The sequence below is a fragment of the Neoarius graeffei genome, chromosome 2, assembly GCF_027579695.1.
Source record: "Neoarius graeffei isolate fNeoGra1 chromosome 2, fNeoGra1.pri, whole genome shotgun sequence".
NCBI classification, from domain to species: Eukaryota; Metazoa; Chordata; class Actinopteri; order Siluriformes; family Ariidae; genus Neoarius; species Neoarius graeffei.
Genome location: NC_083570.1, coordinates 100,348,834 through 100,376,460, shown reverse-complemented (window position 1 = coordinate 100,376,460; position 27,627 = coordinate 100,348,834). Strand labels below are relative to the sequence as shown.

Below are 27,627 nucleotides of genomic sequence, written 5' to 3'. Positions count from 1 at the left end.
GGTCCAGCTGTTTTCCTGTAACATCATTAACAAAAAAACAAACAAACAAACAAAGAAACCCAACCGAAAACAATACCTCACCCCCGGTGAACTCCGTCCCAGGCAACGGAAGAAGAAGAAGAAGAAGAAGAAGAAGAAGAAGAAGAAGAAGAAATAGATAGACTGTGACTAAAGTCACAGTAATTTGCGCTACCTGACCTTTGTCAATTGAAAGTCAAGGAAAAGTTGTGCCCTGCCACCCTAAACAAAATAAAAAAAAAACTGATTGAAAAAAATCACGAAAATTCCATCCAGCCATCCATTATCTGTAACCGCTTATACTGTGCAGGGTCACAGGCAAGCTAGAGCCTATCCCAGCTGACTGGGGGGGTTTACACCCTGGACAAAATCATGAAAATTGATAGAGTCATATGTGATTGAAAAAAATCCCATTTTTCATGGATCATTCCAGTTTGGTGATCTGGATCAGCACCAAAAGTGATAGCAACGTAATTCAGCCCAGAGATATTCTTCATGTGAAATCTGGTGATGACTGGTTGAAAACTGAGGGAGAAATAGTGTCCTAAAAATGTAAGAAGAAGAAAGTAGAAAGATCCTGAGTGAGAGTAACAATTTGTGCCAGTGCTGCTAGCATGAATGAATGAATGAATGAATGAATGAATAAATTGATTAATTGATTAATTAATGCAAATCCTGTCCTGTCCTGTGGGTTCCTCCATAAACCTTATTGAAGCAAGTGAGGCAAGTTACTTTGACGATGAACTAACTTCGCAAACTCCAAATTTGACTGTGTCAACTTCTTGACTTGTCTAATCAATAAGGGTAGTATTTCAGATATCTTTATCCATGGGTCACAATAATATTTTCTGGTAGGTTTGGCAAGCATCAGGGTTTTTTTTACGTATGTGGAGTTTTCAGGTCAGCAAATGTGTCCAATATCTTCTTTCTTCTTCTTCTTCTTCTTCTATATACCTCAGATGTTGTGCATAGATGAACTTCCGCAGAGAGGTGGTTTTCACAATGTTCTGTATGTCATCATTGGAGTACCCAAATTGGTATTCTCCCTCTTCCAAAATACATCTTTTCCACCCACCTTTCACCATACTTCTCAAACATTCAAACCAACACGCTTCCATCTTCCTTATCTGTCCTTCTTTTGGAAGCCAAGCTTGTACTCCACATACCAGGCGAGATCTAATAAACACTTCCAATATCTTTCCTCTTATTGACGTAAGTAAATTAATTAATTACGATTTTTTGTATGAACATAGTCCAACTATTCAAATATTTGGCCCACTGTACAATCATTGTGTTATATTTATTTATTCGAGAACGTTCCAACCATAGAACCCAAAAGAGTTACACGACGGTAAAATTCTAAACATTTTGTATCATATTAACAGTGCTTTTTATTAAAGGCACAGTTTTATTAGACCATGAGTTGGCTTAGTGGCTAGCGTGTCCGCCTCTCGATCGCAAGTTCTACTCATGGTCAGGTCATACCAAAGACCATCATGAAAATGGTACCTACTATTGTCTGGCAAGACACGCTGCAATACAGATATGAGTGGGCAGACAAACTCTCACGGTTACTAGAGGACTAGCCCCCCACTGTAACCCTAGCTGTATAGGCGAGACGCTGAGGGCTACTGAAACGGAGATCGGCGTCACACCCATACGTCTTAAAGAGTTGGTTAGTACTGGGATGGCAGACTGCCTGGGAAGACCAGATTATGACATGAGAGGGACTTTGACTTGACAGTTTTATTGGATTTTCAACTAGAAGCAGAGGTGGACAGTAACAAAGTACATTTACTTGAGTGCTGTACTTAAATACACTTTTTGAGTATCTGTACTTTACTTGACTATTTTTTTTTTTTTTTGGAAACTTATGACTTTAACTTCACTACATTTGAAAGGCAAATATCATACTTTTCACTCCACTACATTTCTATCAAGGTTCTCGTTACTCGTTACTATGAAGTGGCTTTGAAAGTAGATGTTTTTTTTTTCTTTTTTTTTTTCTAAAATGTGATAGTTTTTTGCAGGTGACACTGAGACAGCCGATCAGTAATCACTAGGGTCATGTCACATCCATAGACTGAATAAAGTTAAATGATTTCTTGGCAGCATTATTTGAACACAATCAGTTGATGGCAGAATGGAAGGAGGCAGTTTTTCTGGGGAACACACACCCATGGCCCATGAACCCATGTTTCAGTTTTCTAAAAGGATTAAAGATTCATTTCGTTTAAATGTTTGCTTTGTTTGCTGAAAACGAACCACTTCACAGAAGCATCTTGAGGTATATAAATGTTTTGCTCCAAGAGAAAGCTTGCAATGAAGTTGTCTGTGCTTTTAGAGCTAGCAATAACGTTGCAATAGCTATGCAGTCTGGTTAGTCAAATGACTTTCTATGGATTTGCCCACCAAGTTGCCGTAGCCTTGTCCACGGCTAACGTTAACACATAGCTAGTTAACTTGGACACTGTTAGTTAGCATGTAAAAATGGAGTTACGCTAACATGAATAATGTTAACTTATCTGAAGTCCTTTCAGAAATATGTTTTAGCATAATCTTGCCAAATAAACAGAATGTAGAAATCTTTCTTTTCTAGTAGCGTTAGCTACCCAATATGAGTTCAAGTTTGAAAAGCGTTTGTTAGCATGTCAGGTGGAGTTTCACGTTAAACCACCATGATGCATAGCATGCGTTCATTTTGTGAATTCACATTTCTCTCTTTGGTAACAGCATTAGGTTTTGTAAGTGTTGTGACAATAATACAACAATGCGTTGACAGAAAATGTACTTTTAATACTTAAGTATTTTTAAAAGCAAGTACTTCAGTACTTTAACTTAAGTAAAAATTTGACTGTACAACTTTCACTTGTATCGGAGTAGCATTTGACCAGTGGCATCTGTACTTTGACTTAAGTAATGAAGTTGGGGACTTTGTTCACCTCTGACTAGAAGTAACTTGGCTTTGATTTGATTTATATTTGTTTTGAGACATTTAGTATTAAACCAAGTGAATTAGATAAACCCAATGAATCAGTCAATTAGGCAAATACAGTACCTATAAAACTAAATAAGACCTATAACAACTCAAATGGTTAATTGTACCGAGCCTCTGAGTTGACGTTGTGTTTATTTTTAAATAAGGCATGGCCTCAGCTGTACATATTTCAAGGCCATAAACTATCTTGTGGTCATGAATCATTATATTGTTGCCTCGAAATATTTGTGGCCATGAATTATTTAAAAAATAACCACCATGTCACCTCAGATACAAAAGTCGTCATTATGTAACTTGAGCACATAATTTAATATGTTGCTGGAATTTCATACTTAATATGTGCCCTCCAGTTAATTATTTGGTGGAAGCAAGCGTAAAAAAGCTATTTATATTGAGAACTTGCTAATGGTGATGCATTGAGCTGCTGTCTGTGATGCAGTGGTAGTGACTCCAGACTCCAGTATGACTTTAAGGTTGAAATAAGGTGTAATATTATTGATCATCTCTATAGTTAGGTTCCTGAGACCATAAAGTCTAATTCAGTTGATTTTTCAGTATCTCACTCATTTTAAAATAGAATAGTGTGTAAGTTTTTAAGTATATTGTGTCCAAGTCTAAAGAAATTCAACTCATGGCCAACTTAGGTCACACTTTATTAAAAATAATCACCATGTCACCAGGGTGGCGTAGTGGTTAGTATTGTCGCTGCCTCACAGCAAGAAGGTTCTGGGTTCAAGTCCAGTGGCCAACAGGGGCCTTTCTGTGTTGAGTTTGCTTGTTCTCCTCATGTCTGTGTGGGTTTCCTCCGGGTGCTCTGGTTTCCCCCAAAGACATGCAGGTTAGGCTAATTGGTGGCTCTAAATTGACCGTAGGTGTGAATTGGTGGTTGTCTGCAATGACCTGGCAACTTGTCCAGGGTGTACCCTGCCTCTTGCCCATAGTCAGCTGGGATAGGCTCCAGCTTGCCTGTGACCCTGCACAGGATAATTGGTTATGGATAATGGATGGACCATGGATATAGAAATCACATACATAGCTGCAATTCACAGTATAATGTTAATATACACTATATGCCCAAAAATTTGTGGATGCCCAACCATCACACCTATACATATTTGGTTTTTGAACATGTCATTCCAGATTTAGTCCCCCATTCCTGTTATAATAAGCTCCACTCTTCTGGGAAAACTTTCCACTAGATTTTGGGGCATGGCTGTAGGGATTTGTGTTCATTCAGCCACAAGAGCATTAGTGAGATCAGGCACTCATGTTGGGTGAAGAGACCTGGGGTGCAGTCGGTGCTCCAGTTCATCCCAAAGGTGTTCAATGGGGTTCTGGTCAGGACTCTGTGCAGGACATTCAAGTTCTTCCTCTCCAACCTTGGAAAACCATGTCTTCATGGAGCTCATTTTGTGCACAAGGACAGTGCAAAGACATCCTATACAATTGTGTGCTTCGGACTTTGAGGCCACAGATTGGGGAAGAAGGTGTGATGGATTCTCAGGTGTCCACATACTGTTGGCTATAGACTGTAGTTGCTGTGTGCAAATAAGGCATTGTCTAATTTAGGCTGCAGAGTGTATTATAGATTGTACTAATCCTAACTCCTCAACTTGTGAATGGTAAACAAAGCCGAGCTCCATTACTATAATTTGATAGCAAATCATAGCAAGGTGTAATGGGGATAATAATGATGATTAAATATAGTTTCACACTGCTTTACAGAGAAACTATTTCAAGTCAAAATTATTAAAGGGTATTTGTTCAGTCAAGGAATTAACGGCTTTATAATTTCGCATTAAAGCAAAATGGGTTTATTTTGCCAGTGTGTATAAGGGTAAATCAAATGAAAACCTTAAAAGTGTGACATAAATTACAGAAATGGTACATGAAATTTGTAGTTAAAATAAGATGTAGATTAGTACAAGAAAATGCACTGCTGTTTTCAATAACCTCTTTTACTGCTACCTTAAACCTGATTTGCAGTAAAATGAAAAAAGGGGATTTCATTTGACTGATAAGAAAAAAAAAACATTTAACAGTTATTCCATGAAATCGAGTCGTACATGAGCTGACAGCCGACAAGGCGTGTAGCACTGAGTTGTCTAAGTTATGTACAACGAGATTGAGTGGAATAGCTGTTTTATTATATCCACATTCACTGGATTTTGAGAAACAGAACATTTTTTTTTGCAAATTCTATAAATAAAAACATTATACAAAACGTTCAACAAAATCATTTCCACTTAGAATGTAAACAAACCAGCGAAATGACAGGAGCAATTTGTGAAAAATGCTATAATAATAATAATAATAATAATAATAATAATAATAATAATAATTCTTGAAAAATGAAAAATATATACATTCTTACCATCAAATACTTTTATCCCATATTTTGTTGCCTTTTTTTGTATTTTGTTTTCGAGTAGTTTTTATTTCGTCCTCGGTTGGTTCAGCAACACGCGCCGCCATTTTGTTTTTCTCTACTCACAGTATATGAGCTGATATCCTAGTAGTAGGGTAGCCAATCAGAGCATGTGATTGCTCTCGTGCAGTGAATGTGGCTAGAATAAATTTGGATATCTTTTAGATGGCAAAACTGACAAATAAGGAAATCTGAAACATCAACGTCTTTTAAATGAAAATAAATTAAATTATTATTTTTTTAAATGTAGTTAAATCAATGCCCTCGGAAAGATCTATTTAAAAAATGAACATAAATCAAATACTACAGTTCCCACATTGGACCTCACTGATCAAACTTTTACCAAAGCTGTTTGTAAATGTTTTCAACGGCCAAACCTAACTCAAGTTGTACGAGTGATTTAAAATTTTACAGACATTTTAGTGACACTAATTTTCTTCATACTGACAGTATGTGTGTAGATTAATAAGTGGCAATTAGCCATAAAATGCCAAAACTGAGTGGAAAATGACAAAATTAAATATTAATAGAGCGCCTCCTAAATCCAGCGTGCACTAAAGCTTCCAGTAATGAAGTTCAGCCACTGCAGTGTCTTGGTTTGTGTGATTTAAAGCAGATCAGTCAAAGCACACATTAGTTAGTCTCATTAGTTACATCTAAATTGACACAACAAATGTTATTCCGAACTAACAGTATTTTCATGAATACCACATGACTAATGTAAATATGTAGTCACCCAGTTGTAGCCAAACTGGGGGAAGCCATGGCATAATGGTTAGAGAAGCAGTTTGGGGGCCAAAAGGTTGCTGGTTCAATTCCCTGGAATGGCTGAAGTGCCCTTGAGCAAGGCACCTAACCCCAGGCTACTCTGGGTATGTTGTATGTTGCTCTGGGTAAAGGCATCTGCAAAATGCCATTAATATAATGTAAAAATGGTCCTGTGAACATTTTATGAATAAATGTGTTCATATTGACGAATGAGGCCAATTGTTGGCACTCATGAAAGCAGCAGGTCTCCCTCACTGCATTAATCCTAATTTAATCCCAGCACTAACCTTATTTGTTAGTGTGTAAATCCATAAATCTGGCACTATAACATAAGTTCTGGGTCTTTGTCCCTCCTTGAACTGAATAATGTGCCCTAACCTGTATTTCTTTCTCTCTCCGTGTCTCACAGGACATCTGTAAGAACATGCTGAATGGAGCTCTGAATGAGATGCAGCAGTTTATGGATGAGATGCCCAGAATTGGGTTGGTGATTGACGGTCATACCCTGGGCCTGCTCCTGGACAATGATCTTCAGGATCAGTTCCTGCAGTTATGCCAACACAGCCGTGCTGTGCTGTGCTGCAGAGCCACACCGCTGCAGAAGAGCAAAGTCGTCACACTGCTACGTGACAGGCTCAAGGTCATGACTCTTGCTATAGGTAACACACTAGACCTTTTTCTATGGGATTTGAAGTCATGTTAGATATCTGCTTTTACACTGTTGTATCTGCAAGTTTGATGGCATGGCATCGTTATTTTTAAACACGAAGATGTAATTCGTTCTGCTTCTCCAGGTGATGGTGCCAATGATGTGAACATGATTCAAGCAGCAGATGTCGGTGTGGGACTATCCGGCCAGGAAGGCATGCAGGTTTGTATTCTAGCTTCTAGGTGGATATTTTCAGACATGTAGCTAATAGGATAAAATGACTCAAATAATTCACTAATCCATGATTGAATAATATGGAACTCTGTGTGTGTGTGTGTGTGTGTGTGTGTGTGTGTGTGTGTGTGTGTGTGTGTGTGTGTTTCAAAAGGCTGTCATGGCCAGTGACTTTGCAATATCTCGCTTCAAACACCTGAAGAAGCTTCTTCTGGTTCATGGTCACTCCTGTTACACCCGGCTGGCAAACATGATCATCTATTTCTTCTACAAGAATGTGGTAAATATAAGAGTGACAGTAAGCTTTGTGTGAAAGTCACTGTAAATGTGAAGATGTTTTCTGTTGCTAGTGCTCAGCTATGAAATATATTTAATTGTTCATTTTTCATTATGAAATATCTACCAAGATATAGACACAGTCCTTGCATGATGCATTCTTTCTTTTTTTCATTTTAAAGGAATAGTTGGATTTTTTTTGTTCTTGCCACACACTAAAACAAGCAAATAATTCATTTTTTCATAAAGTTATTTGAGAAAAATACAGTATCATACATGTCAACCTATATGGAATGTCCGTATTTTATACGGCTTTGATTCAATAAACGTAGTATACGGGCATACAAATAAAGTTATACGGATTCTTTAAAAAAAACTTCAATATTTATTTAGAGCTATAATCAATTCCCACGATGATAAAAGAGCACATAACATTTACAAACGTATTGTACACCACAGAAAGCACAAACAGCCAGTAAAGAGTCTTATGAAATCGCGTGTTATCTTGTGGTAGCGAGACTTCGTTCCACTTCTGATCATGCGCACACCGCATTGCGAGAATCCCGCCAACCGGGAAGTAACATTTTGTTTGAAAAGCGTATTTCCACCTGAGCAACTTTCAATAGTGACTGAAAAGATTCTGAATGGGCACTCCAGCAAGATCAACACAGACACTTGCTGTGACATGCAGCCTCGTGAGGTATTGGTGCAGAGTGCTAAAAAAAGCTGTCATGGAGTACAATTCAGAACATTAGAGTGACACTTTGTGTTTTTGTCAAACATTGGAGCTTTGTATTCATTCTGAAGGTTTATTGTTATTAATATTGAATAAAAAGTAACTTGGATATATCATTGTTAATTATCATTCAAATTTTAGGTAAATTATTTTAATTTGCATCTTATAAGGATTTTATAAGGGAAATACGGATTTTGGAGGTTGGTTATACATGTTTGATTGACCAAAGGTTGACATGTATGCAGTATTGACTCACACTTCACCACACAAAGTATAGAAATCAAATACTCTTGAATCCAAATATGCAAAAATGCCTACTGCATTACATTTTAATGATTATAGATTCACCTGGAAGTAAATATTTACTCTGGAGCATTTATTCCGTTTTCATAAAAGATGTGTAGTGGTTAGTACTGTTGCCTCACAGCAAGAAGGCTCTGGGTTCGAGCCCAGTGGCCGACAGGGGCCTTTCTGTGTGGAGTTTGCATGTTCTCCTCCCCGTGTCCGCCTGGATTTCCTCCGGGTGCTCCGGTTTCCCCCACAATCCAAAGACATGCAGGTTAGGCTAACTGGTGGCTCTAAATTGACCATAGGTGTGAATGTGAGTGTGAATGGCTGTGTGTCTCTGTGTGTCAGCCCTGCGATGATCTGGTGACTTGTCCAGGGTGTACCCCGCCTCTCGCCCATAGTCAGCTGGGATAGGCTCCAGCTTGCCTGTGACCCTGCACAAGATAAGCGGTTATGGATAATGGATGGATGGATGGATAAAAACATTCTTGAATTGTAGTAACTGGTCTGTTTTCCATTATCTTCTTTGCTATAATTAAAATATTTCTGCAGTTGGAGCCCAACTGCCTTAATGTTTGGTGTGTTGCCAAGTCAGGTCAAGTCAATTTCATTTGTATAGCGCTTTTAACAATAGACATTGTCACAAAGCAGATTTACAGAAACATATAAATTCCAGATATAAATTTTAAACATATGAATTTATAAATTTATCCCTATTGAGCAAGCCTGAGACAATATTGGCAAAGAAAAACTCCCTGAAATGACATGAGGAACAAACTTTGAGAAGAACCAGACTCAAAAGGGAACCCATCCTCATTTGGGTGATAACAGATAGTGTGATTAGAAATAACTCATTTCTATAAGTGTGTCCTATGTGGTCAAAAAGTGCCATTCAACCAGGAAATTCTTTTTTCTTTTAACATGAAGTCTGTTTTGTTGAAGTTATTTTATTGTTGAAGAATTGTTTACTTATGGAGACTTGCGTGCAAAACTGTTTGTCCTAAAGTTATCATGACATCATAGCCATCATAGCAAAACTGTTGAATAGTATTAATAGTCCAAAGCCATCTTCTAAGTGTATCTTTAGGCTGCCCATATAGATGACTTGCAACCACGTGATCAAAATGTGCTACGTCATTAGCGTCCGCCATGATGGTGGATAAACAAAGCAACTAGGATGGCAGCCGCTGAAAGTGTGTCTGTAAACAATGCTGAATTTTCTCAGTATTACCACGATTTGAACGGTCAAGCGAAGATTCGATACAAAGAAAAGATAGATATGTGTGGTTTTGACCCATATTATTGAAAAAAGTCAGATTTTTTCTGAGGATAAGACACGTCTACCGACCATCGAGTACCCAGATATCGCGTTCTATCTGGTTTGGCAGACTTCATGGATCGACAAATCTCAAATGAAGGCTTGTAAGTCCATGGACACTGATAACTTCTTTGTCTCTGGATGGGTAAATACCTTATTAATTAAACCAGTCAACAATGACAAAGCAGTTGTACTTGCAAGGGTAAGTTAGGGCTTCTTTTGCATTTAGTTTACTTCTATGTGTAAACAACAGATGAAGTGTGAAATTTTGACAAGTCTCTAGCTTTATGGCTCACAAATCACATTTCAATTTATTTCAGGTCAACCACTCTAAAATTATAGCAATTTTATAATTATGAAATTATAACAATGACAGAGTGAACCATGACAAAAGAACACTCATTTTATAGCAAGATTCTAGCAACATGAAATAAAAATTTTCCATGATATTATTGAGAAAGCTTTTGAATCCCACCTGAGATAAAATGATTACTACAAACACGAGCTGTTTTGGTTTTAGCCTCTGTTAGATCAGCCCTGCCAATGTTGTTCAGCCGTGCTCGTCTCCTCTCCGTACTAAGCCTCAGAGTTTCCTCACCCTCTTTCCGAATCACAGATGGAATTCTAAAAAATCAGAACGTGCCATGGTCACGAGTACTGTTGTGACCACAACCATATACAGCACAAAGATATGGCATAGCTAAAAGAATGCTTAAAGCAGTGGAAGAACAAAGAGAGTTGCGCACACATGACTATGTTTTGTATGGAATGTCGCTTGACCCCGCATTTGTATCTCCACTAACATGGCCGACATCCGGGTTTCTATTTTGCTTTGACGTCACTTGCAAGTCAAGGATAGGGCCATCCACCACAAGAGCAAAGTGATGGGAACTCCAGACAGAAGTAGGGCATCAGGATAGATCAGGCAGGTCTGAAGAGCAGGAGAGGTCAGCATGACTGGTATCTCAGGAATGGTATGTGTAGCATGTGGAGAGAGAGAGAATCGTATGTGTGCCTGTTGTCACCTAATGGTTGAGAACAGTGTATATTGCGTGCTGAGTGCTTGCAGGGACTAAACAAACTATGACAGCATAACTAAAAGGGGACAGCCAGAAGGTAACACAGACATGAGGGCGCCCTGGGACATACAGTGGCCAGTCACTCCACCATCAACAAACCTAACTGTATGCATGAAAGTAGGAGGTAACAACATCAGTCTACCAAACATCTATGCCTGAGAACCCATCAGATCTGCTCCCTTACCGAACAAAAACCTATTAACAAAAAGTACATCTATCCTGTTATATTGTACATCTATCTTGTCAGAATTATGTAGAAGGAAGTTAATAAACATGCAGTGTCTAATGTCCTTTACACATTCCTCGATTCTATTATGCTGGTGTCTCTCGTCTGGCTTTGCCGAAACATAAAACTTTGTGTCATCAGCATAACAGTGGAAGCCAATACCATGCTTATGAATATTGCCCAGAGGTAGCATATATAAAGAAAAAAGCACTAGGCCTAAAAGAGAACTTTGTGTAACACTGAACTTCAGCTTAGTATGCTGAGAAGTCACCATTAACATCTACAAAGTGATAACGGTCAGTTAAATAAGACCTGAGCCAGGAGAAGGCTGTTCCTTTAACTCCAAAAACATTTTCTAGTCTATCAAGGAGAATAGTATGATCAATGGTGTCAAAAGCTGCACGAAGGTCAAGTAACACAAGCAAGGAGACAGAACCCTGATCAGAGGCCAGTAGCAGGTCATTTACAACTTTAACCAGTGCTGTCTCTGTGCTATGATGAGGTCTAAATCCTGACTGATATATTTCATGAATGTTATTCCTATGTAGGTATGAGCATAACTGCTCTGTCACAGCCTTTTCTAGGATCTTGGAGATAAAGGGGAGGGCCTATAGTTAGACAGCTGACAGGAGTCAAGGTGTTGTGCATTGTGAGATGCTTTTCTGTTCACCACAGTTGTAAAGCATGCTTATTTGAGTTATCATAGCCTTCATGTCAGCTCAGCACAATCTGGCCATTCTTCTCTGACCTCTCTCATCAATAAGGCATTTCCACCCACAGAACCCACACTCATTAGACAGTTGTTTGTTTGTTGCACCATTCTGTGTAAACTCTAGAAACTATTTTATGTGAAAATCCCAAGAGATCAGCAATTTCTGAAATACTCAAGCCAGCTCATCTGGCACTAATAACCATGCCATAGTCAGTCACTGAGATAACACTTTTTACACATTCTGGTGTTTGATGTGGGTGGCACGGTGGTGTAGTGGTTAGCACTGTCATCTCACAGCAAGAAGGTCCTGGGTTCGAGCCCAGCGGCTGGCGAGGGCCTTTCTGTGAGGAGTTTGCATGCTTTCCCCGTGTCCGTGTGAGTTTTCTCTGGGTGCTCCAGTTTCCCCCACAGTCCAAAGGCATGCAGGTTAGGCTAATTGGTGTCTCTAAATTGACTGTAGGTGTGAATATGAGCATGAATGGTTGTCTATGTGTTAGCCCTGCGATGACCTGGCAACTTGTCCAGGGTGTACCCCGCCTCTCACCCAGAGTCAGCTGGGATAGGCTCCAGCTTGCCTGTGACCCTGTAGGACAGGATAAGCAGCTACAGATAATGGATGGACAGATGGTGTTTGATGTGAACATTAACTGAAGCTTTTGACCTGTATATGCATGATTTTATGCTTTGTGGTGTTGCCACATGGCTGGTTGATTGGATAGTTGCATGAATGAGCAGAAATGAATGCAACATACATGGGTCACACACCTTACCTTCAATCCAACTTTGTCTGCTATTTTTAAACCATGATTGCATTTAGAATGGTGAGAATTTCAGTATAGTAGCCGTGTATAGTGTTCATACTCAATACCTTCTTTCAGTTTGACAAATTCACCCCATCATTATCTCCCCAGGCTTATGTCAACCTCCTGTTCTGGTACCAGTTCTACTGCGGCTTCTCTGGCACGGCCATGATTGACTACTGGTTCATGATTTTCTTCAACCTCTTCTTCACATCCACTCCACCCATCATGTTCGGCATCATGGACCAGGAGGTTTCTGCCCACATGCTCCTCCAACTGCCTGAACTCTATAAAAGGGGCCAGCGTTCTGGGGTGAGTCCTCAAATATATAGGCACTTTGATTAGGAACACACAGTCATGGTCTACTGATGCTGCAGGATATGGATTGTATTTTCCATTACGATTATGTACAGCTATAATAACACATCTGTCAGCACTTGACATTTCCATGTCAGAGTAATGGCACTATGTTGATAAATACTTTATTCCACTGCTGCTTTTAGCACACCCTCATCAACTTTCCCTCGTGATTCGAGGGAGTAGCGTGCATCACATATATCTCATAAATGGCTAGTTGTGGCTTAAGGGGAGCAATGTATAGGAAACAATGTAGTTGAACTGCATTGAATCATATCAGCTTGCTAACTAGAGTAAATTAATGAATCTCTCATGTACAGTTGAAGCCCAAATTAAACAGAAAATCAGCTCTTATAATTGTGAAACATGAGGCATTCTGGTGCGCCGAGTTTCCCTTCTAAACAGCTTTGTCTGCTATTTTCTCACTTCATAAAAGGGAAATTGCATCAGATTATAATACCTTCTGGGCAGATTCTGCTCCTGAAGTCTACAGTTGTGTTGACTCACTCTTTCAAGGGCTTATCTAACAAGTTTCAATTTAACTGTTAAGAAGTAACCAAACAGCCCTTAAGTTGCACGGATGTCAGCAAAAGCATATTAAAAACAGTGGCATTGAAAGAATTAGGTACAAAGATACCCAGCATTATTGCCAATCAAGTTATGTGATTAGTCAAAAAAAAAACATGACAACCTGCTATTGTTTATCTGGTACTTTTATCTGGTCCAAAGCAACTTACAATTGAGAACAGGGTACAACTGAGCAGTTCAGGGTCAATGCCTTGCTCAAGGGCCCAACAGGGGTAGCTTGGTAGTGCTGGGACTTGAACTCGCACCCTGTTAATCAGTAACCCAATAATCCAATGTAGTCCAATACCTTCAGGACTTAGGGCTTAACTTCACTTCCAGAAAATACACATAAACGTCACATAATTCAATTTTGTTAATTTTTAACATAAGATTCATTTTTTAAATTTATATTTTTACGTGACCTTTTTTTTTTACAAAATGTATTTTTCCACACGATTTTTACGCATGAATTTATTTTCACTTGCCAGTTTTACACATGATTAGTTTAATTTGACTTACAATTGTTTTGACAAAATTTTGTTTATTTTCAGATGTTATTTTTGTTTTAAACAAAGGATTTATTTCATGTAGTTTTCCTTGACTGGGTTTTCATGTGATTTTTACACAAGATTTGTTTATTTTATTTTATTTTTTGACTATTCAGTTACAGTCGTGAAAAAAAAAAGTACAACCTCTTTCAAGTCTAGGTTTTAAGTGCCAGGACATGATAAAAAAAATCATCTGGTCCTTACCGGGTCTTAAAATTAGACAAATATAACCTCAGATGACCAATAACACATGACATATTCACCCTGTCATTATTTATTTAACACAAAGTAAGCCAAAAATGCAGTAGCAGTGTGTGAAAAATGAAGTACACCCTTACTGCTTCCATAGACATTATGAAGGCAATTAGTAGCCAGGTGTTGCTGATCAAATGAATTTGATTAATTGATCATCAGCAAGGCGGCACGGTGGTGTAGTGGTTAGCGCTGTCGCCTCACAGCAAGAAGGTCCGGGTTCGAGCCCCGTGGCCGGCGAGGGCCTTTCTGTGTGGAGTTTGCATGTTCTCCCCGTGTACGCGTGGGTTTCCTCTGGGTGCTCCGGTTTCCCCCACAGTCCAAAGACATGCAGGTTAGGTTAACTGGTGACTCTAAATTGACCGTAGGTGTGAATGTGAGTGTGAATGGTTGTCTGTGTCTATGTGTCAGCCCTGTGATGACCTGGCGACTTGTCCAGGGTGTACCCCGCCTTTCGCCCGTAGTCAGCTGGGATAGGCTCCAGCTTGCCTGCGACCCTGTAGAACAGGATAAAGTGGCTAGAGATAATGAGATGAGATGAGATGATCATCAGCAAGTGTGGCCACCTCTTAAAAATCAGAAGTTTTGGCAGTTTGCTGGTCTGGAGCACTCAGGTGTATGTTAACACAATGCCAAGGAGGAAAGACATCAGCAATGATCTTAGAGACACAATTGTTGCTGCACATCAGTCTGGGAAGGGTTATAAGGCCATTTCCATACAATTTGAAATCCATCATTCGACTGCTAGAAAGATTATTCTGAAGCGGAAAACATTCAAGACAGTTGCCAATCTTCCCAGGAGTGGACGTCCCAGTAAATTTACTCCAAGGTCAGACCGTGCAATGCTCAGAGAAATTGCAAAAAAAACAAGAACTACATCTAGGACTCTACAGGCCACGGTTAGCATGTTAAACATTAAAAGTTCATGACAGTACAATTAGAAAAAGACTGCAAGTATGGCTTGTTTGGAAGGGTTGCCAGAAGAAAGCCTCTTCTATCTAAAAAGAACAAGGCAGCATGGCTTAGGTTTGCAAAGATGCATCTGAACAAGCCACAAGCCTTCTGGAACAATGTCCTTTGGACAGATGAGACCAAAGTGGAAATGTTTGTCCATAATGCACAGTGCCATGTTTGGTGAAAACCAAACACAGCATATCAGCACAAATACCTCATACCAACCATCAAGCACGGTGGTGGAGGGGTGATGATTTGGGCTTGTTTTGCAGCCACAGGGCCTGGGCACCTTGCAGTCATTGAGTCAACCATGAACTCCTCTGTAAACCAAAGTATTCTAGAGGTAAATGTGAGGCCATCTGTCCAACAGCTAAAGCTTGGCTGCAATTGGGTCATGCAACAGGACAATAATCCCAAGCACACCAGCAAATCTACAGCAGAATGGCTGAAAAACAAAAGAATCAAGGTGTTGGAATGGCCAAGTCAAAGTCCAGACCTCAACCCAAGTGAAATGCTGTGGCGGGACCTTAAGAGAGCTGTGCATAAACACATGTCCTCAAACATGAATGAACTGAAGCAATGTTGTAAAGAAGAGTGGGCCATATTTCCTCTACAACGATGTGAGAGACTGATAAAATCATACAGAAAACAATTGCTTCAAGTTATTGCTGCAAAAGGTGGTTCTACAAGCTATCGAATCATGGGGTGTACTTACTTTTTCACACATAGATTCTGCATTTTCACTTAATTTTTGTTAAATAAATAATGACATCGTGGAATCTGTTGTGTGTTGCTTTACACCTGAGGTTAGATTTACATAATTTTAGGACCTGGTAAGGATCAGATGATTTTTTTTATGTCTTGATTGGTAAAACCATGTAACTGGAAGAGGGTGTACTTTCTTTTTCACATGACTATATTTTCACTTGATTGCTTTTACAAATGATTGGTTTATATTGGGGCGGCACTATTGCCTCACAGCAAGAAGGTCCTGGGTTTGAGCCCAGCGGCTGGTGAGGACCTTTCTGTGTGGAGTTTGCATGGTGTCCGCATGGGTTTCCTCTGGGTGCTCTGGTTTCCCCCAAAGACATACAGGTGGCTCTAAATTGACCCTAGGTGTGAATGGTTGTTTGTCTATGTGTCAGCCCTGCGATGATCTGGCGACTTGTCCAGGGTGTACCCTGCCTCTCGCCCATAGTCAGCTGGGATAGGCTCCAGCTTGCCTGCGACCCTGTAGAACAGGATAAGCGGCTCCAGATAATGGATGGTTTCTTTTTTTTTTTAAAGATTTTTTTTGGGCTTTTTGCACCTTTATTGGATAGGACAGTGTAGAGACAGGAAATGAGCGGGAGAGAGAGAGACGGGAAGGGATCGGGAAATGACCTCGGGCCGGAATCGAACCCGGGTCGCCCGCATTCATGGTATGGCGCCTTAACCACCTGAGCCACGACGCCCCCAATGGATGGTTTCTTGACGTAATTTTTTTTTTTACCCCAAATTCATTTATGGGCGGCACGGTGGTGTAGTGGTTAGCGCTGTCGCCTCACAGCGAGAAGGTCCGGGTTCGAGCCCCGTGGCTGGCGGGGGCCTTTCTGTGCGGAGTTTGCATGTTCTCCCCGTGTCCGCGTGGGTTTCCTCCGGGTGCTCCGGTTTCCCCCACAGTCCAAAGACATGCAGGTTAGGTTAACTGGTGACTCTAAATTGACCGTAGGTGTGAATGTGAGTGTGAATGGTTGTCTGTGTCTATGTGTCAGCCCTGTGATGACCTGGCGACTTGTCCAGGGTGTACCCCGCCTTTCGCCCGTAGTCAGCTGGTATAGGCTCCAGCTTGCCTGCGACCCTGTAGAAGGATAAAGGGGCTAGAGATAATGAGATGAGATGAGAATTCATTGATATTCAGTTGTGTTTGTTTAGTTATTTTTTATACATGATTCATTTTTCACATAATTTTTTCCACAAATTCACACAATTTTTTAATCCTAAAATTTGTTTATTTTCAGATGTGATCTTTTTCACATGTATGACCTGGTTTTATTTATTCTAATATTATTCACATGCTGTGTTTACTGGAGATTACAAGTAGAATTTCTAGGCATGGTGAAACACGTTAAAATTCACCTTCGCATATTTTTTACATATGACTCACATAATTGCAGGCGAAGTGCAACTTGTAGGTCAATTCACATTAAGCCAAATTTTCCTTATTCAAAATTACTTACTGTACATTACTCTTTTGAATTTTAAGTGAAGTACTTTTTACATAGTGCTTTTATATTTATGCACAGTGCAAAACATGCTGTGACACTTTTTTTTTTTACTTTATTTTAGGGATACTCTCGTACAACCTTTTGGATAGCTATTCTCGATGCCTTTTATCAGAGTCTTGTTTGCTTCTTTGTACCATACTGGGTAAGTTAGATTATTATTATTGTTATTATTATTACCTTTTAATGGTCCTGCTCATTCAATATGTTGAAATTTCTTGACTGGACCTCTCTTGTACTTCTCGTAGACATACCAAGGCTCTGATATTGGCATCTTCTCTTTGGGAACGCCCATGAACACTGTGTCTTTGTTTACCATCATTCTTCATCTGGCAATTGAGATCAAGAGCTGGGTGAGTCATTCTCAATCGAGTGTCAACAGAGATCAGGTTCAATAGTAGGGATTTTGGGGATAAATACATCATGCTAAGATTCTTCAGTACTCTGATGTTCTTTAGCTAAAGCTGACGTCTTTATTTCTTGCTTGCTACAGTATATTTAACAGTTATTCTACAAAATTGAGACAGCTATAAGCCATATATGACGAAATTTCGTGGAATAACTGTTTTATTCTATCCACATTCACTGGATTTTGAGAAACAGAGCATTTTTTTTTTTGCAAATTCTATCAATAAAAACTTTATACAAAACATCCGACAAAATCATTTCTGCTTAGAATGTAAACAAACTGGCGAAATGACAGGAGCAATTTGTGAAAAATGCGATCATAATAATAATTCTTGAAAAATAAAAAAAGATACGTTTTTTTTCATCAAATACTTTCATTCCATATTTTGTTGCTTTTTTTGTAGTTTTGGAGGGTTTTGTTTTCGAGTAGAGTTTTTATTTCATCCTCGGTTGGTTCAGTAACACAGTCCGCCATTTTCTTCTTCTTCTTTAGCCATATTTTTATGGCGGTTTGGCACCACCGACTGGGCTGGAGTGCGGAACAGGCAATATCGGGGGGGAATAGGACTATATTCTTCCAGCTATTTCTGTTTCTTTTAAATACTTCATAACAAAGTGATATATCTGACTTGATGTGCGCCGCCATTTTGTTTCTCTCTACTCACGGTATATGAGCTGATATCCTAGTAGTAGAGTAACCAATCAAAGCTCATATCCAGTGAATGTGAATAGAATAATACACCTTGCTCAACTTGCAAACAATTTGATAATTAGCTGATTAACTGATGAATAGTAAAGACCAGAGAAGACTGTGAAGTAGAATTGGGAACCATTGCTTTGTCATTACTGCTATAAACTTAATCCTAGCTGCCTTGGTGTATCCTTAGGCATTCCTGGTGCTAATGATTTCTTCATTTGTGTTTGGCTGCTATTAGACATGGGTGCATTGGGTGATCATGGTGGGCAGTGTCTTGGTGTTCTTCATCGTGACTCTGGCTTTCAGCACCATCTGCATCACCTGCAACCCCCCCTCAAATCCATACTGGGTCATGCAGAAGCAAATGAATGACCCTGTTTTCTACCTGGTCTGCATTTTAACCACAATTGTAGCACTGCTGCCAAGGTAATTTAATTCTGATGTTGTTCACGATTTATGCTAACAATATGTGAGCATGGAGTTCACAACGTGTCTACTTTTTTTTTTTTTAAATAAAAGCCTATATTCCTGTCTGAATTATTCATTAAGTGGTATCCATTTTCTGTTGGGTCTCTGTTTTCCATAAAACTCAGTTTCTTTATGAAGACTAGGAATATAACCCTAGGAATGAACAGATAATGTGTTTTAAATGAATATAAACACAGATATGAATGAGATGCACAATTCATTCAGCTTGCCAGAATGGTTCACAGGGCATCATGTTGAGACTAGAGAAGGAGAAAAACCTTTATTTGTCACATGCACACTCAAGCACAGTGAGATTCATCCTCTGCATTTAACCCATCTGAAGCAGTGAACACACACACACAGACCCAGAGCAGTGGGCAGCCATACTACAGCACCCAGGGAGCAGTTTAGGGTTAGGTACCTTGCTCAAGGGCACTTCAGCCCATGGCTGCCCCATGTTAACCTAACTGCATGTCTTTGGACTGTCGGGGAAAGCAGAGCACCTGAAGGAGACCCATGCAGACACAGGGAGAACATGCAAACTCCACACAGAAAGGCCCCCATCGGCCACTGGGCTCAAGCCCAGAACCTTCTTGCTGTGAGGCGACAGCGCTAACCACTACACCATCGTGCCACCCCCCCAGAGGTATTCTTCATGTGAAATTTAGTGATGATTGGTTCAAAACTGGGCAGCACAGTGGCGTAGTGGTTAGCACTGTCGCCTCGCAGCAAGAAGGTCCTGGGTTCGAGCCCAGCAGCCGATGAGAGTCTTTCTGTGTGGGGTTTACATTTTCTCCCCGTGTCTGTGTGGGTTTCCTCCGGGTGCTCCAGTTTCCCCCACAGTCCAAAGATATGTAGGTTAGGCTAATTGGTGGCTCTAAATTGACCGTGAGTGTGAATGGTTGTTTGTCTCTATGTGTCGGCCCTGCGATGATCTGGCAACTTGTCCAGGGTGTACCCCACCTCTCGCCCATAGTCAGCTGGGATAGGCTCCAGCTTGCCTGCGACCCTGTACAGGATAAGCAGCTACAGATAATGGTTGAAAACTGAGGCAGAAATAGCATCCTAAAAAACATTAGGAGAATAATAAGAAGAAGAAAGTAGAAAGATCCTGAGAGAGTGAGTAATAATTTGCACCAGTGCTGCTAGCGCAAATTAAATACACATATAACCATTTGGAGCACTAAACAGATACAAAGATAGTATCCTTGCCTTATATAACTAATGAGGACTTTCCTTTTTTGCAGGTTCACAGTACATGCCCTAAGGGGAACACTCGTGCCTTGTGACCACCTCAAGGCAAGGCAGATAGACAAGCTGCCTCCAGACCATCGGGACACGTGGCTCAGAGAATGGAGGAGCCTCAAAGCCCTGTGTACCTCCTACCCTAGCCTGTCCGCTACACGTAGACGTTCAGCCGCAGCTACAGTCCAAGATGCAGATTAATGCTTCAGAGCTCTCAATAATAATAATGTAATATACAAGAGACCGAGCCAGAAGGACTGGCTTATTTTTCTGACTTCCTAAGACATAGAACATTTGATGACAAATATATACTTTGCCAATCCTGAACTTTTGCCCAAGGCCAAGTGTGCAAGGGCAACCTTTCAAAGACATAAGTGAAGAACTCATGTTGATGGGGGGGGGGACACTTTAATGCAGTGTTAATGACATTTTGAATTGGCCTCAGTCAAGGAAATAACCTGAACAGCTTGGACCTATGTTTGTTTAGTTTCTGAATCTGCTTCCTCCAGAGTCTTCTCCACTAACAAGTCTCATGGATTAAAGGTGGAGTTTGACTCCAAGAACATCCCTGAGGTTCTCTCAAGGTCTTGGAGAAGTTCAGACAATTGTGCAGCACATTCCATGCTGGCTGATCAATACACCACCCACATTTTCTCAACAAACACCTCGAAATTAGCTGCTTTTCTGGACTTGGTGATTTGAAGTGGCATTGGTTTCCCTGTGAGAAACCTACTTTCACTGTGAGAAATCTCATTTGTATTCAGAGGTGCTTCGAGCTGCTCATGAAATAATTGAGGATTGCAGATGTTACATAATATCTTGGTATTTTCAGTTCATGAATCCGTGTTGACAGCATGCTGGGCTTGATGGTGAAAGACAGAGACACAAGTATTGCAGCATGATTTACAAGCATCTCTGACTTTTGTTATACTACTTGATTCTTAATTATTTAACATTATATTCGACTAGATGGTGTGTGTGTGTGTGTGTGTGTGCAGGAGTACAAAACCACTTAATTGTATCTCTGACGTGTCTCTGATGTTCCTCTTTCTTCAAGGAGACAGTGATGATCCCACAAAAATGACCACATAGTGAGATAAAGCTGAGTAAATCTCAGTCCTCTCTTCCACCTCTCACTTAAGTGCCCTCTGTAGCTGAAGCTTGCAATAAAATGGGTCTAGGAGTGATTCGATTTGGAGAGTTCATTGCATTTTTATGTAATGATGTCAGAGCCTGGATAAGTGGGCCATTTTTGCCATCTTGTGTTGGATTGTTGAACTGCAAATTGTTTGTATACTAGAGAGACAGAAGGAAGAGAACAAGATGGATGATGTTTCAACGTCAAACATACAGCTTGGCGTTAATATATCACAATGTTTGTTAACTTTGATCAGCTTATTAAACCAGTAACATCAATAAACATGGTTAAGCTCATTCTTATAGATTTCACTTTAAAATATTTCCTGTGAAATGAAACTCCTCAGTAACTGAAATGCATTAGTAATATTTAACAGTTATTCCATGAAATCGAGTCGTACGTGAACTGATAGCCGACAAGGTGCGTAGCACTGAGTCGGCTATAAACCATGTATGACGAGATTGAGTGGAATAACTGTTTTATTCTATCCACATTCACTGGATTTTAAGAAATGGAGTTTTTTTATTTTTATTGTTTGCAGATTCGATAAATAAAAACTTTATCCAAAACATCCGACAAAATCATTTACACGGCGGCACGGTGGTGTAGTGGTTAGCGCTGTCGCCTCACAGCAAGAAGGTCCTGGGTTCGAGCCCCGGGGCCGGCAAGGGCCTTTCTGTGTGGAGTTTGCATGTTGTGTCCGTGTGGGTTTCCTCCGGGTGCTCTAGTTTCCCCCACAGTCCAAAGACATGCAGGTTAGGTTAACTGATGACTCTAAATTGACCGTGAATGGTTGTCTATGTGTCAGCCCTGTGATGACCTGGCGACTTGTCCAGGGTGTACCCTGCCTTTCGCCCGTAGTCAGCTGGGATAGGCTCCAGCTTGCCTGCGACCCTGTAGAAGGATAAAGCGGCTAGAGATGATGAGAAAATCATTTACACTTGGGCGGACTTCGTAAAAACCTATTGATGGCTGCACGAATAGACTTTAGTGTTTTTTGTAGAAAGTGCTGTCTTGCTGTCATGCTGAAGTATAGAATAGCTTTAGACTAGTGCTGTCAAGCGATTAAAATATTTAATCGCGATTAATGTTGCGACTGTCATAGTTAACTCGCGATTAATCGCAATTTAATCGCACATTTTTGTCACATGAAAAACCATTGCAATTCTCTTATCAGCATAAAAAAGTGAATGGGCTTGCTTTGTATTGCAAAGCATAACACGTCTTGACACAGCCACTGCAAAGTGAAACCTAAGCCGAACACCGGGGCTGGCAAAAGAACCATGAGTGAAGTGATCTACTGCTTGAGTTAGTCTACAACTCAGAGAGACAGGTTACACAGTGACGGTAGGCTTGACATGCTTGATTATAATATAAAGTACACTATTATATTAACTTTAAGTTGTTCGTTGATAAATATTGCATTGAATCTGATCTTTACTGTTTCAGCTCACTTAACACATTTTGTACTTTTACACTTTCTGCCTGTTGATGCGTCGCGCTGTCCAATCAGTGGCGGCCAAATTTGCATATTACAGGAAGGATTTCTGGGATAGCATTGAGTTTACAGTTCAGAGGGATCTGGCTTCTTTAGATGCTGTCTTCTTAAAACTGAATAAATATTTAAAAAGAGCCAAATGAGCCAGTCTTTTGAACGGCTCTTTTCAAAGAATGGATCACAAAGATGCGGATCCCATCAAAGAGCCATAAATCCCATCTCTACTAGCACGCCCTGCCCGCGCTGGTTCTTTGGGGAGGGCAGAGGACTCTGGCTGTGCGGGGCGCGGCATTACAGTCTAGCTGCTATCGGTTTTCTAAGCAAAGTCTCTGTTCCAAGTTCCTGGCAGTTTCAAAAGCTTATGAAAAACCTACATCATGTCACAGAGCGTTAATCTCACGATAAAAAAAATTATCGCCGTTAAAATTGAGTCAAGTTAACGCGTTAATAACGCGACATTTTTGACAGCACTACTTTAGACATTTATTTAATTCTTCCTTGGACATTTCAGTTCTGTAATTTTCAAACTTTTGAACCAGTCTAAAAAATTAAAAAAAAAATTAATGCTTAAAGATGAAGAATGTAAACAAACCGGTGAAATGACAGGAGCAATTTGTGAAAAATGCTATAATAATTCTTGAAAAATAAAAAAAGGTACATTCTTACCATCAAATACTTTTATTCCATATTTCATTGCTTTTTTGTATTTTGGGGGGTTTTGTTTTCAAGTAGTTTTTATTTCGTCCTCGGTTGGTTCAGCAGCACGCGCCACCATTTTGTTTTTCTCTACTTATGGTATATTAGCTAATAGCCTAGTAGTAGAGTAGCCAATCAGAGCATGTGAATACTCATATCCAGAGAATGTGGATAGAATAATTAAATAATATTGGCTGGCTTTATTCTTGGTATATTAGATATATTCCATTCAGCTAGCATGATATTGAACAAGTTGAAGATGAGTTGCTGAATGGAATATATCTGATATACCACAAAAAAGTCAGCCAATATTATTATTATTCATACACATTCGATGTAACAATTATAGATTTTACAAAAAGTTAAGAACAGGGCGGTAAGTTACCAATACTGAATGCTGATTCTGATCAAATGTAATTCAAATGTTCTGTCAATCCAATGTACCGTACAAAGTCAAAGTTCTAACAATAAAAATGGTATCGGCCCAGAAAGCCTGAACAACAACCCGACTTGTATACAAGCTATATCCAGGTAGACAGTTCAAGTTCAAAGTTACTTTTGGTCGTAGTTAATTGTTCCATTGCAGTTGTTCAAAACAAAAGGGCTTTGCTGACGGAAGTCCACGAGTGAAGTCCTCTTGTAAAAGTCTCCGTCACTTTTCCTCACCTCCAAGTAGAACTTTGACAATATTTCTGCAATTGCTCTCTTTTTCTCTTGTAAATATGCGTGAAGAATATCCAGTGAAGTTTTGGTAGCCTTTCAGGTGTTCAGCGCATCTTTCTCTTTAAATCTTCTGCTTTTAATGAAGCAAACCTCGTGGCCATGTTTGTGAACAAACTGTCAGTCACTCACTAATGCAGAAGTTTTACATCTCCGACGTGTCTCTTTTCCAGTTTTTCGATGTACGTTGGTTTGTTTTTCTCTTGTAAATATGCGTGAAGAATATATAAAGAAGTTTGGTAGCCTTTTGGGTGTTCAGCACGTCTTTAGGTTTCAGTTTATTTATTACCTGCTTAAACTGAGCACTGAATTAACCCCGTGTTCCCGCTCTCCTGGCCGATAAAGAAATGATTGTGCGCATGCACAACAGAAAAGTTGTCACTGGATCTTGGTGTGTGAGGTCGTGTTGTCTTGACAACATGCAATATTATAACAATATTGCATGCTCATTCTCCATTGGGGAGAGTGGCATAATACATACAGGATAAGTGAAATGATAACAATATTGCATGCCATCAATAAGCCCACTAGAAGGGGATAGAATACATGCATGTTATTTACCAGCTGGGAGGTCCGTATCATGAAATACCGTGATCGAGGTCTTGAAAGTACAAGGTCAGTATTCAAGGCCGAGGTCACGGTATTTCACCATATGGACCGACCTTAAGCTGGTAAATAACATTTATTTTTTTCTTTACCAAATTCTAACCGAAAACGAGAGCACCCGAAAGGGAAAACCGAGCCGAGGCGAACCACCATTTTGAATCCTCATTCACAGCTGTAATGCAAATTGCTTCCTCCTCGGTCAACAAGTGCACTTCCATGGTAGGAAAAAAACTACATTTTGCCACCTATGTAGTCCCCTATTTATACAAAATTGAGTCATTCAGGATTCAGCCATGTTTTGCTCGGCGTTAGCAACAGTTACAGGTTTTTAGCTTTCTCCTGAAATGTTTTCTTTCATTTCTTCTTCCTCAGGGTAGTAAAACTTGCTTTCGCAGCGAAGACTGTCGTTATCGCTATCCATGCTGTAAAATTAATGCTATTCTCCTGAGAAATGCTGGCAAAAATTTACAAGATTTTTGATAATCTTATAAATAAATCTTATAAAAAAAAAGAGATAAATGTTGACAAAAATGCTACTATGTTTGTTGTTGTGAACGAGTGAGTCACCAGAGGTCCGTAACCGGGGTCCATAACTGGGGTCTATAGACCCCTTTCACTGACGTCACCCGAAACCGGAAGTAAACAGACCCTGCGCCATATTGGAAGACCAACAAACTCGTGATTAGGGGATAATAACGGCAGCGGTATGTGAACCCACGAGAATAAAGTGGAGTGGCAAATGAGTTAAACAAATCTGAGCTGTTTTATTTATGATTTATTGGCCCAGCAGTAGACTTGAAAGAAACCTGTGTGAGACTTGGCAAAAAACTGTGGATATAATGGATAAGTCTGTGCATGATCTGCGGACACTTTGAGGTAAGCAAACGCAAGAAATTCAGATTTAAAACATGCTAAATTGGCCTCAAGTTGATAACTGTATGAGGAGCAAGCCTCCCAGACTCCTACAATTTAATAATAATTTAGGATGGTTTGGGGCTTGCTCTCCCTCCTATTATATAAATAAAACATAGTTGTTGTGTAAGTATATATCATAAATACATATGTATAATTTGGATAAATTAACCTAAATTATGGATACCTTAATAGTAACAAAAAGTATTAATTTTTCAACTGAAAAGATATATTATTAAAAGATAAACAAGATTACCTTGGCCATAACTATGTGTAGGTTATTCTTAATAACAGCTGTAATATCACGAACCAAGCCACTAACAACATAATTGTAAACCTGTAGCCCTTTGTAGGCTTTCAAGTCATCAGCAGTGTAGGCACTGGGTGTAAACAACAAATAGTTTACAATGTCTGGGTAGCAAACAGATGGCAGAATTGGTGTCCGGTCCTCCTTATGTATCTGACACGGAGAAATAATATAAATCGTGCTGCCTACCAGATTACAGTCATCTGTTTTATTGTATCAGTACTAGTATCACTTACTATACTCATCAGTCATAGATTAGTCCAGTACAACATGACCAGCTTGCTTTTTTTCCATTTGACTGTCGCAAGTTTTTTCAGGCTGGTACAGTCAAAAATTGAAAAAAGTTTTGGCCTACTAAACTAGTCATTGATTCTACTAGTGTATTAATTGGAGTCGACATGAAAACGTTCAGTAAAAACTTTAAACCAGTACAATCTCTTCTTCAAAGTTTCACCAAATCAGCCATTCCAAGGTGACTTCCGTGACGAAAGCTACTCAAATTTGGTTGAAGTCAATCTATGGCCCATAAATTCCAGAACAAATTTAAAATGTTATGCATTTATTTCATGGACATTATACAGCTCCTTAGTATAGCCAACATTTTTTTCATTTCTAACTACATTTACATACAAAAAAAACAGGAGGAAAATGTGACTTCTGTGACAGCTACATCCTCAAAAATATTGACTGAAGAAATGTTTTATCCAGTTCGTAGCCTTCTGGGAGAGATGTACCATTTGTCTCACACAGTATACCAGGGGGAAGTCTAGAGATTCCTAAATTAAGCAAGCCATCATAAATTAGTAAATTGCTGACCTTGGAGAGCACTGGAAGTCTGTGACTTCCGTGACGAGTACCTCCACCAGTATGAAACAAAGTGCAAAAGTTGTATCTATTTATTATTATTTATTTTTAAACTCCCACATAATGCACAGAATAAAGTGGTCCTTAGTTCAACTTGGTGAACAAAGTTTTCCAAAATGTTATCAGCTGCAGATCCTTCGGTTTGTATGCAAGATAAAATGTCTTTATTCAAAGTGCACATAAGGTCACTTCTACAGGTTAAATATGCTTGTGACTACTTCAGATGAACAGTTTTGATTTCTGGCCTGTTCAGAGCTAGGCTTTTGGCTTCCTCAAGGCTGCTGGCTGGAAAGGAAAGTTGGCCCCTATTGTTAACTACGTCTGGGTTTGGCATGGTGCAGATTTGAAAAAATGACTTTGATGTGTAGGTTAGCTTGGAATGGCTCAAATGGTTTTATTTATGCAATTTAAAGCTCATAATACTGTATAACTTTGGTCGAGTAAAAGCACGGAGCAAAAACATGGCTGAATCCTGAATGACTCCTATTTGTTTAAATAGGGGACTACATAGGCGGCAGAATGTAGTTTCTTTTTCCCTGCCATGGAAGCGCACTTGTATACCGAGGAGGAAAGCAATTTGCATTACAGCCGTGAGG

The 27,627-nt window shown here is 39.7% G+C and overlaps 1 protein-coding gene across 1 annotated transcript in view; it reads left to right on the top strand.

The window, feature by feature from the left end:
- The window catches only part of atp10b (ATPase phospholipid transporting 10B), a 119,603-nt gene extending 97,879 nt beyond the window's left edge, over window positions 1-21,724 (top strand). The window contains exons 14-21 of the mRNA XM_060915285.1: window positions 6,622-6,871; window positions 7,007-7,083; window positions 7,250-7,375; window positions 12,642-12,842; window positions 17,537-17,617; window positions 17,721-17,825; window positions 18,816-19,003; window positions 20,293-21,724. Coding sequence (XP_060771268.1) covers window positions 6,622-6,871; window positions 7,007-7,083; window positions 7,250-7,375; window positions 12,642-12,842; window positions 17,537-17,617; window positions 17,721-17,825; window positions 18,816-19,003; window positions 20,293-20,491 — 1,227 coding nt within the window. The 3' untranslated portion in view covers window positions 20,492-21,724. The remainder of the gene's footprint in view (window positions 1-6,621; window positions 6,872-7,006; window positions 7,084-7,249; window positions 7,376-12,641; window positions 12,843-17,536; window positions 17,618-17,720; window positions 17,826-18,815; window positions 19,004-20,292) is intronic.
- The last annotated feature ends 5,903 nt before the right edge of the window (window positions 21,725-27,627 follow it).